Source organism: Odontesthes bonariensis, chromosome 14, assembly GCF_027942865.1.
Source record: "Odontesthes bonariensis isolate fOdoBon6 chromosome 14, fOdoBon6.hap1, whole genome shotgun sequence".
Classification (NCBI taxonomy): domain Eukaryota; kingdom Metazoa; phylum Chordata; class Actinopteri; order Atheriniformes; family Atherinopsidae; genus Odontesthes; species Odontesthes bonariensis.
In genome coordinates, this window is record NC_134519.1 from 18239832 (window position 1) to 18259790 (window position 19959).

Genomic DNA, 19959 nt, shown 5'->3' on the forward strand with positions numbered 1-19959 from the left:
TGTCACATTGACTAAACAACTTCATTTCATGCACCAGTAGATTTCTCAGCTGTCACATTGTGTGTACACATACTTGCTCTTGTCAGAGGAGGTAAGCGAGGACTTTGAGCAGTGGTCACAATGTTGTTACTTTCTTTGGCATCAGATTCACAGTGAAGTCTACGGGATATGAACTTTATATTTACTTTATGTCCTAAGGCCTGTTTATATCCCCCCCTGCAGGATTTGACAATCTCAGTGTAACCCCTGTCTGGGATCAATGAATGATGTACTGCAATAGTGCGGCCATAGCCTTGCATGCTAGCTTTTACCAGTGCTATGATGCATATTCTTATTTTCCCTTTAAAACATTTACAACAAATTCTTCATAGTGTTTTTAATGCTGTCTGTTCCATGTTAAACAGCATGATAAAGTTGACTGTCCATGCACCTCAAATTGCCTCTACACACGACAAATGACCTACACCATCTATCATCTGTTGGCATCCACAGACAGGTGTGTGTGTGTGTCTCTTTCTGAGTGATTGATGGCTAGTTTCTCTCCCATCTGTTTCTGCCCTGTCATAGTTACTTGCTCTCTCTGTTGTAGTCATGCTGCTCGAGTGATCCCAGAAGAGAGTAGAAAAAAAACTCACTGGTGTATGAGGATTTCTGTTGGCTTTGGAGAACACAGCTTGATTCTCATGCACGCAGGAGAGAGATTATTGTGCAACCATGTGTGGTGACTTGTCTTTATATCAGAGCTGACACGAAGGCTCCTTCCCTTCACTCACCTCTCACCGCTTCATTGCTCACTGCACTCATTAGCCCAGACTTTGGCTTCAGTCACTGGAGTGTGGCAAATTTTTCCTGGATCACCATGTCCCAGTTTATACTCGGTGTTCCTGTTGTCAAATGTATTTTATTGTGGCTTGCACATACTGTAGCTGGATTCCTCCTGTGAATTTATGGGGACAAAATAAGTTTGGGAAGTTTGTGAAGGCAAATAAATAACTTAATATCTGTTTATAATCTTTGAGCTGACACCCATGTCTGTTGTTGGACTAAATCATAAATGGCCTATGTGGATTTATTAGGAACTTGGATTATGGTCACATTGCTCAAGCTTGGTTAAAACAGATCCCTTACGCTCATAACGGAGGTTATCAGTCGATTTTTTCGTCAGTGAATACGCATTGCGGAAATTATCTGTGTCACCCATCTCTTCTTTCAGCCTGAGGGTTAAGCATCTTACTGTGGGTCCCCTTAGTCAGGAGCCACAGGCTTCTTCCCGTTTCCCCTGATACCGAGTAGGCGTTACAGGCATTCAAGAAATAAAGAAGGGAATTTGCATTGCAGCATTACTCTCATTCACAACAGTACACACATAGAACCATGTACTTCAAGGCACAAGTGAACCGTGCCCTTAAGGACTCTTCAGTGCTTTGAGTATCTTCATGAACTACTTTTGATTTAATTTTTGAGAGCTAGAAATGAAGTCTTCCTTCAATGAAAGTTCTGTCGTTCTAGATGCCTGTAAATATCGTTTAAAACTGTGGATCATGTTTCAATCTGTTAATTTAAGTTAATTATTTTGTCAGCTGTGCAGATCATTGAGCATTTTCTTACTTCTCTTACACACAGAAGAAGAACTGTGTACACTGACCATTTTGACACCTAGTGAGCAAAGGGCCGAGGTGGGCTTTGCAGTTAGCGGCTCTTAAATGTCTCAAAGCCCAAGCATTGCCAAGCCCCCACCCCAAACACTTGAGCCCTGCTGACGTAGGCCGACCATTTACATTTAGGTGCACCGACTCACTCTATTCTTAATACCATATCTACAGGAGAGGAGCAGAGGGCTGACTTCAAAACAATCAGAGCTCAGTTTACTTGAGCTTTAATGTTTATTGGGATTTAGAATCTCCATTTATTTGATAGGTCATCAGTTGATTTGTGGTATTTGATTTTCTGCATTTTCTGGATTTTTTTTTCTTTTGCTTTTGTTTTACTCTTCGTAGAGCTGGCTACTATTTCTGAAAAAGTATTTTTGTCTGTTTCATGGACATTATTGGTACTATTTTTGTCCCAAGTTGGTGTCTTAACGTGATTTAAAAAAAAAAAAAAGAAGATCACTTAAAACCATGAGTTCCCTGGTTATAAACGCAGTGGGAGATGGCGATAGTATGGGCTTTGACCTCATTCAAAACCGCATTGAATCTCTGAGCAGCAAGATGGACAAACTGATCCACATTCAAGAGAGGGTCCTCAGTCGACTAGATGGGATGTCTCAGGACATTGACATCATTGAGCAGGATATGGAGAATTTGAAGGTTGACAAGGAGGAGATTCATCTCCCACCTAGAATGATGAACCAAACTCAGGTGATGGGGCGAGAGGTGAGGGAGATCTGCCGGGAGATGAACACCATAATGTCTGTGGTGAACCAGCGGTCCGAGCAGCAGGCTCAGAAGCTGGAGGGAATGGAAAAACTGGTTCTCAGCATGCAGCAGGTGATCAGCTTCATTGGGGAAACAGTGAAGAGTTCAAGAGTTATGGAGATGATGTTCAAGATCCCGGCTGCTCGGAAGGGCTCCAAACATAAAGACAGTAAAGGAAAGAAAGCTATCAAGAGGAAATCATCCACAGATACAGTAAATAAGAAGCTTGAAAAGGTGAGAAAAGTTGAAAAATAGTCTCTCTTTCTATTGTTACATGTAACTGTTTGTTGTATCTTCTGTACTTGTGGATTACTGGCTTAACAGTTTAGAAACTAGAATTTGCATATGTCATGTCGATATATCTAAAGGTCCATCTTTAAACATCCATCTTTAAAAAGATCTTGTCTTGTATTTGTTATCGCTGCACATAAACAGTTTTTTCCATGCTGACTTTGACTTCTTAGATTTAAAAGGGACCATGTTGTTCTTGGCAGAACATGTGAAAATGATCATAGCACCAAAGCTGACCTACAGTTCTCTTGCTCATGAATGATACTTGGCTTGTGTATTTGTTTGCCATATAATGATGTCGGGTAATAAGTAGTGTCTCAGCTTTGGCATTAGTTTTTGAAGAGTAAAAAGTATTAATTTTAAAAAGTGTAGCTACGGCACAAATATGAAACCCAAATACAGTCCCCATTTAACTCACGTTTATAGCTGTTGGATCTCTGCCCCTACTGGGTGCAAAGTGGCCTCCTTGGCATGATGCTACTGTTGGATCTCTGGCAGCACACGAGAGGGCCAGTCTGAGGCCAGGAGTGAAAAATGAGTGGCCTGCTTTGCTGTTTTTTGACTGGGGTTGCAGTGTTTGTGGAGTTTTGACCCCCATTGAGCTTACCATGTGTCAACATTTTATGATGGGTCAAATTTCCCTCGGCGTCTATCATACTTTCTTGTTTGAGCTCTTCTAGTCTTTCTTTATCCAAGAGTCCCAGTTCTGTTTGTGCCAGTTGTGGCAAAGCATTTGAGATCTCTTGTTTCAAACCCCCGAGTTGTAAAGTGGGTATTGTCTAAAGTCTGTGCCACGTGATCCTTTGCAAATTACTGAACTTCCTGTGGTGCAAAATCACTTTTCATAAAACTTTATGGGGAGTTTTCGTGATAATACTGTTAATGTACCTTTGATTTAAGGCTTCCACTCATTCTTTTTATTCAACACAGCATGCACTGTAGTATTTAATTAATGCTGCTTGACTCTCAGAATAAAAAAGTCAATTTGTAGGTCATTCATTCTTACTCAAGTCACTGTTGCTTCAATAAGGCTGTGCACAAATACGCCGGGAAAGCCAAATTGACATTTTCAGCTGGATGCCGCAGGTTTGCGGATCGATTGCCAAGAATTAATAAAATAATCAAAAGTACAATTTTCTTAATCTCTTAGACTAAATGTCTCTTTTCATGACACTGTAGTCACCATCAAATCCAACATGAGCCTTTTGACTTTATTATTATATCATTAGGCAGATGCCAAGATGACTATGGAAAGGTCATCAAGTGCTTCTTGGCTGTGAAGGCATAGATTTCTTTTAGAACATCGTCACACTCATATCACTTGCGTAGCACCAGAGGTTCTCTCCAAGCAAAGCGCAAACTCATGAGAAAGGTTGTGACGTCATACAATGTTATTACTATTTATATGCTTCACCACTCTGACTGCTTCCTGACTCATGTTTCAGGGATTTTTTGTCGTCGTCAGAGCGCCTGTCAGGTTTTTGCTCCATCTTATTCCACTTCCACAGGTGTGAGATATTTGACATGGAATGTTAACATGTCTGCACTGCGGCCTCTACACTTACTCCCTAGTCTGTCAGTCACAGGTTTGAACATAAGCGCTGTCTCTGGGGAAACACTTGTGCTTGATTAACCTCCTCCACTGTTTACCTCACAACAGCATTCAGAAACAAGCATGCCACACCTCACGTTTGAGACAGGTTTTTTCCATGCTAACCTGATCGGAGAGTGTTTAGTGCGTATCCTCGACCTCAGCAGAGAAATTTGAATAACAACCTTCAGTGGCATGTAATATTTTCCACTCAGGGTCAGCGTTGCATTCCATTTCTGAGTGCGACAAGTGATAAGCTATAAATTCACTGTCCTGCTGCCGTCTATCCATCAGCCATGAATAAGCAAAGGCACGCCATTATGCAAGCCAGTCTGTGTGTGGTGACATGCAATTAATGTGACCATATGTAAGCTGAGGTGTGGGGTGCGTGTGTGTTTCTTATGATATTTCTTATTGCATTACCTTATCAGTCACATATTAAAAGTCTTATACAATCTTTTACTAAAATGTGTTGCGCATGTTATATGTATCCATCAATTCAAGATAACGACATGTCTCGGTCGTTTTTTTTGTGAATCTTTTATTGCATCTTTTAAAATAGTTTTGCCTGTATTTCATGTAATTCTAACTTTAATTTAAACCTGTCGCTTTTATTTATAGTTTTACATAAAATGTATGCCTTCCATGTGCATTCATGTAACCCTACTAAGCTTTTCCATCTTGTCTTTTTACTAGAAAACTACCTCTTATAAAGCCAGTAAAGGGAAACAAGAGATAATGCCTGCATGTGAGCCCAGTTCTCTGAATTCTTCTCACAAGATAAAGCTCCATGGACCAAAGCATTTCCTCGCCTCACGTAAATGTGGAAACTTTGTAGGTTTTCTGTGCTTATAGACTGTATGTACACTAGAAGTTGTCTTTTTTTATTTATGCTATTTAAGTCTATGTGCTTTTGCAATTCTGGCTTATAGTTGGCTGGTGTCTTGTTCTTAAAATGCTGGCTTCATATTGTGAATTTCTGTTTTTTTTATATATATATATATAAACAGACATAAAACATGCAACATTGTGAAAGAAAGAGAGGAAGGGGTAGATTGTCACATTTTAGATTAGCTTGAGAACAAGGTGACCTAGCTGAATTGTTTATGTTAGACTGGAATTATTAAGTTCAAGTGAAGACCTAGAATTTAATCAGACAGTAGACTGTTGAAATTCTGTTGAGAATGTGTAAGTTCAATTTTGACGAATTGTCAAATCTACTGGCCTCATTGTTTTCATTTTCTATTTTACAGCTGAAAGACCACAAAGATGGAGCAGACAAGCCCTGTTCGAGCCAGAGGAGTCTGAAAGCTCAAAAGAGGATAAAACCTCCAGATGCAGCAGGTGCTGAGGGCAACAAATCATCTCTACAAATTTAAATGTGTCTGTTTCAGTCAAATTAACCTTCCACACCGGAGCAGTAAATGCAGCAAAAATTTTGTCTTCTAGGAGTGTCTGTAACTGTAACATACTACATGGTGAAGAAACCATTATAGAAACCAGGTTCTACAGGAAATATTTTTTCATTGCATTCTGTATCCTATGATCTTTCACTAAAAAAATTCTGTGTTTCTCACTTGTTAATATGAAGGAGAGTCGTAATGATCATTTAACTGAAAATGAAATACTTGATCTGAATTCTGTTTGAACTTGATGTAGATAATATGTCACTGAAGAAGCAGGCTCTGCTTCTCGAAGAGGTGCAAAAACTCAACAAGGAGAATGCAGAGAAGTCAGGCCACCAGCTCACCCCTTTGGATCTGGAGGCCGGTGTGGCCCCCAAAGATCAACAACCTGATTCCCTTACTTGCAACCTTGTGGACTACCTGCGTGAAGACTCCCAAGTGGCTGAGAAACACAAAGCTGTAGAGGCAATTAGTGAGGCGGAGGTAGGTGATGAGGAGGCTGAGGAGAAGGCAGCGGTTACAGAGAAGGAAACCAAGCCCGATGTGGAGGATGTAGAGCAACAGAAAGAAGAAGAAAAGCTCCCAGGGGAAACACAGCAAGAGAGTGTTTCTGCTGATGAAGTCTCAGAGGTCCCTGTTCTCCATCAAGACGAAAAGAAAATGATTTCTACCAGGTATTGTGATCAGGAAAGATCAGGCAGTAAATGTGTCTGAAACTGGGTCTGAAGTTATTTCAGATACAAAATTACCAAAGTCATAGAATTAGCTATGTGTCTTATGTTATGGTAAATGGATTTTTTAGTGGGATTTTGGTGAATATATCTTTGACAATCCAAACTATACGATGACATCACTTCATGTGTGTTTTTCTCCTTTTATGATTTATTGACTAACATGAACAGAATGGAGGCATAGTATAATTACTGATTTTTTTTCAAACTTATCAAATGAGTGTGATTTGCTTCCTGCGGATGATAATGTTGATTTAAAAAAAAAAAGAACCCACCAACTTCGATCCACAGTGACAACACCGAAGATGCAGCACCTCAGACTGAGGAGGCTCAGATCATTGCCACCCAGGAGAAACTTGTGCTGGAAGAAAACACAAAGAGCCAGGTGATTGAGGATGTGGAGGAGAAGAGAGATGACAACATGGAGGATGGGCAGGAGCTTGACTCTGAGAGCTGGGCTATCTTCAAAGCAGATGGAGTTGAATTCCAGCTGAACCTTAAACAAAGACTGGAGAGAAAGGAAAACAATGCAGAGAATGATGATGAAAGAAGGCATGAGGATGAGGATGCTGAGAAGTTTCTCATTGGTGAGTCACAACATTTCAGTTCTTAAAACAGGGGATTTATGTCTGTTTAAGGCAATGTCAGACTAAAAGTATTATAAGTGTATCAAATTGGATGAATCTTTATATTTAACGTTAGTAGTTTGATTGTTTGAGTGTGCCCACAGTTGTTTTATGTAAGTGTATGTATTGAACAACAACTTAACACTTAATAAACTTTAATTCTAAGTAAACAATTTAAAATGTCTTCAGAAATAAATACTAAATAACTAACTTTGTATCATTAGAATATTTTTATAAAATATCCCATCTGGTTACATAGAACTTTAATACAGTGAAATTAAAGAAAAGTAGTCATACAGTTGTATTGGTGCCCTGTTGATGTATTTTAAATGTTTCTTCATAATATCAAATATAGTTTGGAATCCTCTTATGACCTTAATTTAATTACTGATTCAGGGTTCACCTGCAAGAGAAGGGTTGAATTTTTATTTTTTGTAACAAACTAGAATAAAGCCATGGAATTGTCAACTGCTGCGGAATATATATAAAAAAAGGAAAAAGCTTCGTACAAGACATTGAAAGACCTTGAGGCTAACCTTGATAGATCTTGAATGATGGCTTCAACATGTATTCATAGCCTGAATGGGTAAAAGTCAAGACAGCACAACTGAAAGAAAGCCCACTGACAAAAAAGCTGCAGTCCTTCAGGTAAGCTGTTCCACTGGAATAGGAAATACAATTGGAGCTTCTTAAGACTGAATTTGCATCAACCTGCTTATAAACGTTAAAATGAAACTCATAATTAAAGGAACACCCTGTCAGTGAAACATAGGGGAGGTTTTATCATGCTGTGGGTCTGCTTTGTTTCCTTTATTATTGCAGGCTTTGAATGTATCAAAGACATGATTAAATCAGAAGATAAACAAGCCTTTTATGATTTCACAGGGCTCGATTGTGAGTGTGAAGATTTCGGTCCTCTTAGCAGGACAGAGACCTGAAGTTTACATCCACCAGTTCAAAAGAAAGGCAGAAAAGGAAAAGGAAAGAAAAGAACAACCATTTTAAACGGGTTGGCAGGGATTCATGGCCTACTCGTCATTGAAAACCACTGCAGAGAGCAGAAATCAAACTTTAAAAAGCTTAAAACCATAGCAGTTGAAGAGAGATTGCCAATAATTTTGTCTGAAGCACATTTTGTGTTTTTATTACCTCACATGCACAATAAGTCTTTTTCTTTTCTTTATTCATTTTGGACATTTGATCAAGATATTGTACAAACTCAAAAAATACCTTTGTATACATTTCTGAAGATGTTCTGAATCCTGGACATAAAAATAAGGGGTGGTCTGTTTATGCAGAAATGTATCTTTTATAAAGATCACAGAATATTTAGATGTTGAATTTTCAAGTGGAGTACAATGCTATCAGGTTCTGAAAAGCCCAGATGCTCCTCCGTGACACCTAAACAGAAACTCGCTTCATGTTTATTGCAGCACGTTGGTGCATAATGTGCTAACTTGATTATAACAGCCTTGCACACTATTAAAAGCCTCACGGGTGCTGATTATCATTGAATCTTCTATGTTCTCACATTCCCCATAACTTATGAAAACAGATCATATCTTCTCTTTTGTCTCCCCGTCCTACTTTAGACACCACACTTCCTCCGACGGCTCCTTTTAATCACCGCATTGTGTCGGCCAAGCCCAACCAGATCAGGAACTTCTACACCATCAATTGGCAGGAGGTCCTTGGCGGGTGAGTGCTGCACTTCTCCTCAAATCTCCATGAAATGCAAGGCAAATGAAAGCTATTGATGACAAGTTGATCTAATTTAGATCAAAGACAGTGGAAAAGAGGTTTTCAGTTCCCCATTAAAACTTAATTGTGTATCCCCCCTCCCTTCCCCTCCTTTCTTTTCCTCTCATCTGTGGTTCATAACTTCAGAGTCACGCAGTTATTTTTACTTTCGGACCGACTGGAATGTGAAACTGTATCCTTGAAGCCAGCTGGTAGCTAATCATTAAGTGTTAATCCTAGTCTTCAAAGATGAGACGCAGGCCAGCTCAAATTTAATAAAATTACAGATTAAGCACAACACTTGCCAGAAACTCTCCCTTTTGTCATGAGAAAATATATTCTACACTGTCGCTGTCTTATTTCAGATTTGTTTCCACACTTCTAGGATGTTAGTTAGTAAGGCTGACTGAGTTGGCGACTGTCACGGTGCAGCGACAGAAAACGGATTCTTTTCTCCCTCTCTTCCAGGGGTCGTTTTGGCCAGGTGCACAAATGTGTTGAGAACTCCTCAGGTCTCACTTTGGCAGCAAAAGTCATCAAGGCCAAGAGTCAGAAAGAAAAGGTACAGCCCCTACGTTGTCATGACAATGAATTAGTCCATTCTTGTAACTTCCATGAAAACCAAGCCACACGGGTATTAAAAGCAGGGGCCCAGTTACAGTTTTTAGTACTTCCTAGAATGCCACAAGGCTACTCTTGGAACAGAGGCAGGGGGAATACTTTTCACGAAGGTGAGAAATATTTGACCTAAAAGAGAAGATGCATAGTCTGTGATAGCAGAGAACAGCTGACACCTCTCATCGTGTCCGTTTGTGTGCTCGCCTGTTTATGTATCTGTCTCTGTGTGTCCTGCATCGGTGTGTTTTTGTCTACCTCTGTATCTGTTTGCGCCTGTGTTTTTGGTAGGAGGTGGTGAAGAATGAGATCCAGGTCATGAATAATCTGGACCATGCCAGCCTGATCCAGCTCTATGCAGCTTATGAGTCAAGGAATGACATCATCCTTGTACTCGAATAGTATGATTCTTCTTTTATTATTTCAGCACTAATCTTGGCCAATGAGTTTACCTTTTTTCCTAATCTATCTCATTGTTTATATAATGTACTCTATATTGCCAAAAGTATTCTCTCACTACGTGGTAGGTCACGTAAAATGAGAGAGCGGGGTCAGCGGATGCTGAGGTACATAGTGTGCAGAGGTCGCTGCAGACCTCCAAACTTCATGTGGTCTTCAGATTACAGTGCATAGAGAGATTCGTGGAATGGGTTTCCATGGCCGAGCAGCTGCATCCAAGCCATACATCACCAAGTGCAAGCGTCAGATCCAGTGGTGTAAAGCATGCCACCACTTGACTCTACAGCAGTGGAGACGCGTTCTCTGGAGTGGCGAATCACAATCTGAAAAACTGATGAACGAGTCTGGTTTTGGTGGTTGCCAGGCGAACGGTACTTGTCTGACTGCATTGTGCCAAGTGTAAAGTTTGGTGGAGGGGGGATTATGGTGTGGAGTTGTTTCTCAGGAGCTGGGCTTGGCCCTTTAAGGGCAGATTATAGTTCTGCGTCTATCGTCTTGACGTGTTGCTTTGCTCTGGTCGCGAACCACTTTTCATGTTATGGTTCTGCAACCTCGGTCTGGAATTTCTAGGGACGCACAGCAGTTTCCCCTCGCGAGAATTTCGGTGGGCGGTGACGAGAACTTCGGCGGCGCCGGCAGAAGTGTTTATCTTTCAAAAAAAAAAAAAGTGTATGCAAGATATGGATCTGGAGTTGCTCGACATCGAAGAAGAACAGCTTATTTTATCGGAGTTGGCGAAAATGCAAAGGAGGAAGCCACACAGACAACCGGAAATTCACACTGAGGACCAATCACAGCCGCTTTTGTCTGCGCACTTCCGTTGGTGGTCTGCGTGCGTATGTCGCGTAGTCAGGATTTTTCTGAGGTGCACGAGGACGCGCGCAGCCTCTGCGTGGGGGAGTGGTCAAGATTTTGACGCTCGCAGAGGCTCTGCGTCCGAGCGTCAGAGGCTTTGCGTCTGAAGCATAAATCAGCCTTTAGTTCCAGTGAAAGGAACTCTGAATGCTTCAGCATACCAATAGATTTTGGACAATTTCATGCTCCCAACTTTGTGGAAACAGTTTGGGTATGGCCCCTTCCTGTTCCAACATGACTGAGACTGCGAGCCAGGTCTTCTCGTCCAACATCAGTGTCTGACCTCACAATTACATTTCTGGAAGAATGGTCAAAAATAATCCCATGAACACACTCCTAAACCTTGTGGAAAGCTTGCCCAGAAGAGTTGAAGCTGGTATAGCTGCAAAGGGTGGGCCGACGTCATATTAAGCCCTGTGGATTAAGAATAGGATGTCACCTAAATTCATATGCGTGTAAAGGCAGATGAGCGAATACTTTTGGCAATATAATGTATGATTTAAAATATTCTTGGTAGTGTAGGTAATTATAGAGAATTTAATCAATACTTTAAATTCAAAATGCTTTAATGCTTGTTGAGTGTGTAAGGTATTCTATGCATTTGTCTTTATCATTAGTGTTGGTGGAGGGGAGCTGTTTGACAGGATCATTGATGAAAACTACACTTTAATGGAGCTGGATGCAGTGGTGTTTATCAGGCAGATCTGTGAGGGCCTGCAGCACATGCACAAAATGTCCGTCCTGCATCTGGACTTAAAGGTAACAAAGACATGCTTACAATGCTAGTCAGAATATTGGTACCCATTAATTGTTAGGATAGAATTTAGAATATCTTCAGAAATAAAGGGAGAAATATTTACATTAAAAAATGTTTTCAGTCTTTTCACAATAGTGAAGAAAAAACAAGCAAAAAACAACCAAGGCAACAAAGCAATATCCAAAGCTCTTGAAATCCATATATTTTAACAGTTGTTAAGTACCACAGTCACAAACTGTTAGGACACCTGAAGGATGCAGAGCTTAAAGGAAAGTCAATGAAAGGAGGTTGGTTGGTGCATCTTGTGGAATAAACAAACCATAAGGCACCAGCCAAGATCAATCAACATAGAGTGGTGGTTTCAGCCTACATCAAACAAATTGAATCAGGTAGAGTTGCATGTGCAAAGACCAAGATTAATACCACAACAGGCTCGGAACGCCTGGACAACAGTTTTCATAGACAAATTGCAGTCATTCGGGTACAATGCTGTACAGGCAGAGGAAACATAAGTAGAACTTTTGATGATGCATGATTCAGAATTAAGCTCAGAAGGAAAAGAACATCCTGTCAGTGATAAAACATGATGGAGGTTCTATTACATGTGGCTGTTTTGCTGTCTGTAGTGGTGGTTTCAATTGATACACAAAGATAATAATGTAATCACAACACTATCAAGGTATTTTTGTGGGGAAATGTGTTACTCAGTGTCAGTAAAGTGGTCTGAAGTGAAGGTCTGTGGTCTCTTGGGTCTCATCGAACAGTAAAAATAATAGTTAAAAAGCTAATTCATCTGGCTGGCAATGAGTCCTGACCATTAGCCTGTTGAAAACCTTTCGAGAGTACTGAAATCTTTCTTTGTAAAAAGGACTTCAGTAAACCTTTAAAGTGCTTAAACATATAGCAGTGCAAGGGTGGCAAAAACTATCAGCCGACTGGTGAAAGAAGGTTTTAGATGCCTACAAAAACAGGCTCTCATTGCTGTCAAATATTATGCAACCAAATATTAGTGACGGGTGGTAATCTGTATCCAGGGTAGTTTTTTTTTTCTTCTATCATTTCACTGTTATGCAGTGAGATTTTTTCTTCAATAACATTGAATATTTTCTTCAAAAATTCAGATAAAAAAAAAAAAAATTAATTTGCATTTATTTCTGAAGATATTTAAAATTGTGTTAAAGCATGTCAATGATTCTGAACAGTACCGTGGTAATTCTCATTTCCTTTAGACAATGGTAAATTAAATGGAGTTTCTCAGAGTTATGATGATTCAATCAGTTTAATTTGCCTTGTTAGGTTAAACCATTTTGTTTTGTTGTTGCTAAACTTTCAGCCAGAAAACATTCTGTGTGTGAGCAGAGTCACCAATAAGATTAAGATCATCGACTTTGGTCTTGCCAGGATGTAAGTGCTGGTATTTGATTCTGTTATATCGACTGATTTCATCTTGAAAATGTCAAATGTCAATGATATGAACTGCAATTATATCACCTTTCAGATATAAACCAAGGGAGAAACTGCGAGTGAATTTTGGCACTCCAGAGTTTCTTGCCCCAGAGGTCATCAATTACGACTTTGTGTCCTTTAACACAGACATGTGGAGCCTCGGCGTCATCACCTACATGCTGTAAGTAAGCTCACAAACACGTGCACACTATTTCACAACTAATGCTGATGATTGTCTCCTCTTTCGTGTTAGTCTGAGTGGTCTGTGTCCTTTCCTTGGTGATGACGACAATCAGACTCTGAACAACATCTTGGCCTGCAAGTGGAGCTTTGAGGAACAAGAGTTTGTTGACACATCCGAGGAAGCCAAAGACTTCATCAGGAGACTTCTCGTTGTAAATAAAAGGTAGTGGCTTTCTATGTCTGTGTGTCTGAACTGACTTGATGTTATTATCTAGCAAGGATGAAAAATGTGAAAATGACTTGTGTTTCTCATCAGCTGGAGGATGGGAGCAAGCGAGTCACTAAGGCATCCTTGGCTTTCTGACCCTGTTCTTCATCATCGTCTTTACACAAAGGTAAAATGCACAATTTCTGCTCATAAAGTACTCTAATACTCCAAAAGGGTATCAAAACAACGAACCATTGAAAAATCTGGGTTAATGATTCAAACTTCGATATGTTTTTTTTAACGACGGCTTTCTAGAAACTAAATTTCCTCATATAGGAATTATTTCATAAGGTTGGCTTCATAAGGCTATAGTTAGTAGAGTACGGGATTTATATGAACTCGGCAACCTGTATTGTGTGCACCTGTTATATACTTTTATTCTTGTGAATATTGTTTAAACACTTCTTACTATTTATATATACATAGAAAACCATGTGCAGATCACGGAGATCATCATGTGTGCCCACCGCCGATAGTTAAGGTGAGTCTTAAGGTGTTCATTTTCAACGTTTAAAGTCTGTTTGCTTGTATAAAAAGATGACTCTTATAAAGTAACTTGCATGGTAAGGATATCATATCATCCACAAGGGGGAAGCATGTCTCAAATTTTGCGCTGAGCAGCAGAAAAGAAGAGACGTTACAGATATGGTCCTCTGTAATTGAACCATCTCGGTGTTTCTTTTTAGAGCTCCGCACTGATGTGACGGCTCCCGCTGTGGCCACTTGGACCAACCCTTCTCTCATGTAAATCCCCATAAATTCCAGTCTGTGCACCTGAGACATGGACTGAAATTCTGGCTACCCCAATAACTTTTTCCTGACATGTGATCCACTGTGTTGTGTTATTTTGACTGATGTGCCCCAGAAAAACAGCTATAGTTCATTAGAAGTTAGTAACAGTCATACAGATATGTGTTATCCTGTACTTTCATTAAAATGCCTTTTCTTCAATGGATGTAACTATCATGCTAGAAAAACAAAGAGAGAACAAAACAACAAGACTATCTTGTAATTTTATTTAATCCAGTAAAATTGCCTTAGTCTTTATGAAGTGAATAATGTTCAGTTGGTGTTGAAACCACTTCATGGTGATATGTAATTTCTGTCATATGTTATTTGGTCTTTCAAAAACGGTGCTATGAGTATCTGACACAGCTTCAGCAGACACATGTTGTCATATACTTGAGACTGACTGTGTGTTCCACTTTTGGTTTGGACGCTGAAAGGGCATTTTTTTACTCTGTACATCTCTTTCAAATATTTGCTTCATCTCACCATTGTTTATCTCATACAAAAAACACTTTGTTGTGTTGTTTTTTGTTCTCTGCTCAGAAATATGTCTTTTTACTACTATTGTATGAAGGTTACATAAGAATTCGCATTCTGTAAACGTAACTATATGCGCAACATTTCCCGTCCTCTCTGTTTTAAGTTTTTGGGCTGTAAAACGACTATATACTGAAAGGTTGATTTAAACAGATACAGGACAGACTACAGAAAAACACTGGATGAGCATAGTGTATGTGGATAGAAAGGAATTCGTGTGGCTGGCGTTAGAAGAAGTAGTTAGTGCACTTTATAATTTTATTTATTTAAACAAAAATAATACACCAACCTATTGTGGTAGGCAGATTTTGTATGGCTGCTGCTCCTCATGTCTCCTGCGTCTGTTTATAAAGAAAATACATTTCAAGTGTAAAAAAAAAAAAGAAAAAAAAGAGCACTTCAGCAGCACGGTTTATGTCTTATCAGCAAAGTGTGTTGTTTCGTTTATGTTGCATGGCTCTCGTTCTTGTTTGATCAGCTACTAAAACTTAAACGTGACCACATACAACTTTTCAAAGTTGTGTTTTTCTTCTTTTTTTTTTTGAACTTCACTGTATCATACCACTCTCTGGTTGCATATTTACACCAAATGTAGCTGCTTCTTCCACAAAACAAAGTTATCTTTGAAATGCCTTCTGTGAAGGCTCACCAGGTGAAAATAGTACAATACCTACCTACTGTTGCCTAAGATGTTAGAGCTACATTTAAGTAGTCTAGTTTATCTTAATAATGAATGTTATGTTGATAGTTGGAACACTGAGTGCTAGTAAACAGTAGTTGTCCTCACTGAGTGTTAGAAAATTCAGCATGTATTTGTGAAGTGTGACCACACCCATTAAATGGAAATAGTGTCTTAAAGAGTCTGTTTTCTTTTGCTCCTTTCCCGTATTTTGAAGAATTGTACACCACCTATCAGAAGGTAAAATTTTTAATGTATAATGTATAATGTAAACCTGACAAAAGATTATTGTTTGAATGGATTAGCCAGATTTACTGTCTCTAAAAGATAAAAGTATGGAACTTAAATAAAGTCAGTTATTTTATTTGTTTTAAAAGAATCATATCTTTGACAAGGAACTATTTGAGTCGGGGATTTTTTAATCCTGATCCAGAATTTTGAAACATTCAAACACAAGCTTGAACTCAAGGGTTGAAGTCGAGCTGATTTCAGAAGCCTACTTAAAAAGAAAATAAAAAAAATAAATCTGAGAATGCCAGTGTGCAAAACCGTCAACTGAATGTGTACGGTGGTGATTGTGGTGGGAAAATGGGATCAAACATATCGGGGAACGAAAGGGTGGACATCAGGATTTTTAGGTCAAAGCAGATATTTGAAGACACGGAGGATATCTGCAGTTAAAGCTACAATCCCAGAAAATCCACCCTTAACTTTCAGCCTCTATTCTATAAAGGACTGTAAGGTCCCATTTTACAGAACCCACAGGGTTAGCTGGGGATAAGTGCAGACTGCACAGGGTAGCACTACGAGAAATATGTATTTAATTGTACAGAAATACCAGAAAAGCAAACTATCTAACCCAAAAAGCATTGTAGACCACTTTAGCATGCACATGCTCTAAGATGGTTAAGGCTGTAAAATTGCAAGGGTCGAGCTGTTTTGTTTTTACCATATATAGTAGTTTTGATCTACATAGCCGATAGCAGACAATGACACAGAAGACTGATGAGAGAAAAAAACTGTCTTTTACTTCTTAGAGAATGGACTGGGAGATAGATATGCAGATAAAAGTTGAAATCCACCGCAGAAACATTTCCAGAAAGTCCGATGTTGAAGGCAAAGTATAATAATTAGGTTCATATTAAGGAAAATGCTTTATCAGTTGAATGTTGCATGATTGTAATGTATACCATGGCACTCATAAGACAAAGGATACGTTACAAGTAAAGAGAAAAATAATGGTTTTATTTGATCGATTTTTTTTAAAGTAAAATGTCGAGCCATTTTTAAAGATTTGAGGAAACCAGTCTCACGGTTAAGTCTGCCAATTCCTGCATTCTACAGCAGCATGGACTCTCCTCTGTGACTGACTGTTAGGATGGTCTTCTTCCCTTTCTGAAACCAGACATACAGCTTGTTCATGAGTCCACACAATATGTTTACTTTTAAAGCAAACTCAGAATACAGCAGACTCTGCAAATTTCTTGCAGATTTGGACTTACTTACATAACATGCTGGGCCAAGGTTCAGGCATGAGATCCTGCCCTGTTTAGTGTTTTAAGCCACACAGACATTTATCCTACCTAAGGCCCTTGGGCAAATATTGTTTTCGTACAATAGCGATATTCCTCTTAGACACACTGTTTCCAAGATGGCTTATTGCTCTAAAGTAGTTAAACCTTCCCCTTGCCAACCTTCTGTCTTAGAAATGTCTGTTGGTTTCAGAAAACATCGTCTTTTGGGTGCAATGAAATAGTCTCTGCCCTTGACTTAGCAACTACTGGAGCTCCCTCATCTTGCTTGTCTTTTATATTGCGGCTGAAGGAAGATCAGTGTTGTCAGGGATAATCCAGGGGTTTTATTATGTTCTAGAATAATGTGGTTGCCTGAAATACAAAAAAATATACAATTTAAAAAACAGCTGCGTTTGACAAGTTGAGTGAATGTGACGGAATTACATAAGATTGAAAAAAAAGGATAGATAAAACACTATAAAAAATAAGTGCTATGATGACGTTATCCATCCCCTACAAATATGATCCACAAAAATTCTCTCTAATTTGGAAAACACCATAAATCTATTTATTTTCCTGCTGGCTGCCGTATATTACCATCAACACGGTATGGACCTTTGCAAAGCTTCTCCTGCTGTGGTGTAATAGTATTACAAACAAACATTTTTACAATGTATTACAACACTCTAAGCATGAATTTCAAATTCTTTCCACAAAGACTTCCTACAACTGACAGCATTGTTTAGTCTTCCACTTATCTGTTTTCACACATCATTTCATTCATTGAACACAAAAGGTTTCAATGTGAGATGTGGTTCAGAGAGAGTTCATACATTCTTGCATCACAAACACAGGCAGAAAGAATCCAAGTCAGATAATGGTCATTACCCCGAACATGCAAATTGTTTGGCAAAACAGGTGATGCTAATTTTTTCCAAGGATTTTTGCCTTCTCTTTCTTAGCCTTTTCGTTTTTTTTCTTCTGAAGCCTGAGGGTTGGGAGCCAAATGTAAGCTTTTGCTCTATCCTGTGTCCAAGGCCTGGGTTGAAATGGTGAGAAATTCAATTTGAGAGGAGAAAAAGGGCTCCAAGAGCTGCCCCCCCACCGCATTGCCTCACCCTTAAGTCCCCTCCATCCACATCTCCAGGGGCGATCTCGAGGAGCCAAACCAAAACCAGATGGACTTATTGGACCTAAAGATAACAAATAGTGCCTGAGTTCCTGTCAGTTAGAGACCACCAGAGCAAAGAAGCTGGGGGTGGAAAAAAAAGCTGACTGACGTGCCTTAATCTCTGTCATACTGCACAAAAAATAATCAATTTTGACAAGTGTAAGAATAGAGTGAATTTGAAGAAAAGAGAAAGACAGTAGCTGTTAAGATTATTTATGGTTCTTGTGCTGTAATTTTGTCATATCGCTTGCATTTACAAAGCTGCTGCCGTCCTGACTTTGGGAAAGTAAGCTGTCAGCATTCACCCAGATCTCTAGGTGGCATGCTCCCTAGTTGGTTAGTTGATACCACCCACACATACTAAGAAAGAAAGGACAGAGAGAGAAAAAAGGAGAGAGTGACCCTAGAACTCCTCACAGCCTCCCTCCAGATTGAGTAAGAAAGTGTCCTTTGTAACAGGAGTTTCCTGGATGTAATTAAAAAATATTGGGTCCTGCTCAGAAGGGAGGAGATGAGGCTCAGGGTTGAGGGAGGCTATGTGAAGGGTAAGATTCCCTTCTCTTCTCTTCGTTTCATGTAAGAGCCCCTGGAGCTGGACCTGACGTTTGTCCAAACAAGAGGTGCTCTCTCTCAAAGGAGGTCCAGGGATAGGACCAGTTAGTTCTCAGGGCCAGGGGGCAGGTGGTTCTGATTTGTGCAGGGGGGAACAGACCACGTTTATGTTCAGTTAATAGCAGTACACGTGTCGTCACGTCCAGTGGTGGGAACATGCTGGGTGAGTGATCTGTTTTTAACACCACTGAGCTCTGCAGCCAATAAGAATGTTCAATTATCCCCTTGTAGTTTTTTAGAAAACGATCACACCTGAGTAACACTGATATCATTGTACTTATATTACAGCAAGTCTATTTGACTTAGAGGGAAGGTCAAGTTGGCTTCATAAACAATAAAATGCACTCTTGCTAAATTTAATACACTAGCTTTCTTTTTCAAAAGTTAGTCTGACCAGTAACTTGTGCAGACTTCTCCGTGGTAGTGAGATTTTCATGATATTTCAAACGAATAGAATAGACATTTTACTGATTATTGAAAAATAGAGGCTCATTTTGAATTTGATGCCAGCAACATGTCTTAAAAAAAGTTGGGAAATTCATGGGAAACTAGGAAAAGTCAATTATTCTATCGCTCTGACCAAAACCGGAATTTTAAAAGTTTTAAAAGTTAGTCGGACCACAGTTGTATCATCAAATTGAGTTTCTCAAGACTGGACCAAGGTAAGACCTCAATTTCTGCTCCTGTGCACGCATACTGAGACAATGACTGCGGTACAGTTAAATGGTACAGTTGAGCTGTAACCACTGCTCAACTTTACGATGTTGACTGTCAGAGATGTCTTGGGCTTCATCGATTGGTGACATATATCTTAACTATTTAAAGAAACTCATTTAGTTCTGCTCTGTCAGGTTTGGATCCATAGCTTTTTAAATGCTTGTTCTGGGCTTCAAAATTGTGCGGTTTTGAATTTGAATGTAATATATTTTTATAAGGAGAGATCAATTGAAAAGACGTAACAAAATCTATAAATATACTCAAATATAGTTGAATTTGCGACAGTTTTGCTTGGCGTTTAGAATTTTGATGTATCATCTCGGTGAAGCGGAAACAGGAATGAAGGAATAGGATAGAGAATTAAGAAGAGGTGGAGATGGAGAGGAGGGGGGTTTTGAGAGTCAGCCTGAAGGGAGAATGACAGGACAGAAGAGAGTTTTAAAGAATGATGACAAGACTGATTGGCTCAAAATGCAGCAGACAAAAAGATGATTGTAACAGAGAGGTAATGACTGATATAGAATGAGGGGAATGAGAGGAGAAAATGGATGTAAC

The 19959-nt window shown here is 39.4% G+C and overlaps 1 protein-coding gene across 3 annotated transcripts; it reads left to right on the forward strand.

The window, feature by feature from the left end:
* The first annotated feature begins 1794 nt into the window (after positions 1 to 1794).
* Positions 1795 to 15569, forward strand: mylk4a (myosin light chain kinase family, member 4a). 3 transcript variants are annotated; one of them, XM_075483290.1, is made up of 16 exons: positions 1795 to 2651; positions 4154 to 4216; positions 4996 to 5133; positions 5553 to 5643; positions 5959 to 6379; positions 6728 to 7023; positions 8655 to 8760; positions 9271 to 9364; positions 9709 to 9818; positions 11349 to 11490; positions 12822 to 12892; positions 12987 to 13115; positions 13188 to 13340; positions 13434 to 13512; positions 13812 to 13866; positions 14072 to 15569. In XM_075483290.1, exons 1-15 carry the CDS (start codon positions 2121 to 2123, stop codon positions 13863 to 13865), a joined length of 2478 nt encoding a protein of 825 aa, XP_075339405.1. In that variant the 5' UTR covers positions 1795 to 2120; the 3' UTR covers position 13866; positions 14072 to 15569. The 3 variants fall into 3 exon arrangements, with proteins under 3 accessions (XP_075339405.1, XP_075339406.1, XP_075339407.1); XM_075483291.1 differs by lacking the exon at positions 4154 to 4216; XM_075483292.1 differs by lacking the exons at positions 4154 to 4216; positions 4996 to 5133.
* The last annotated feature ends 4390 nt before the right edge of the window (positions 15570 to 19959 follow it).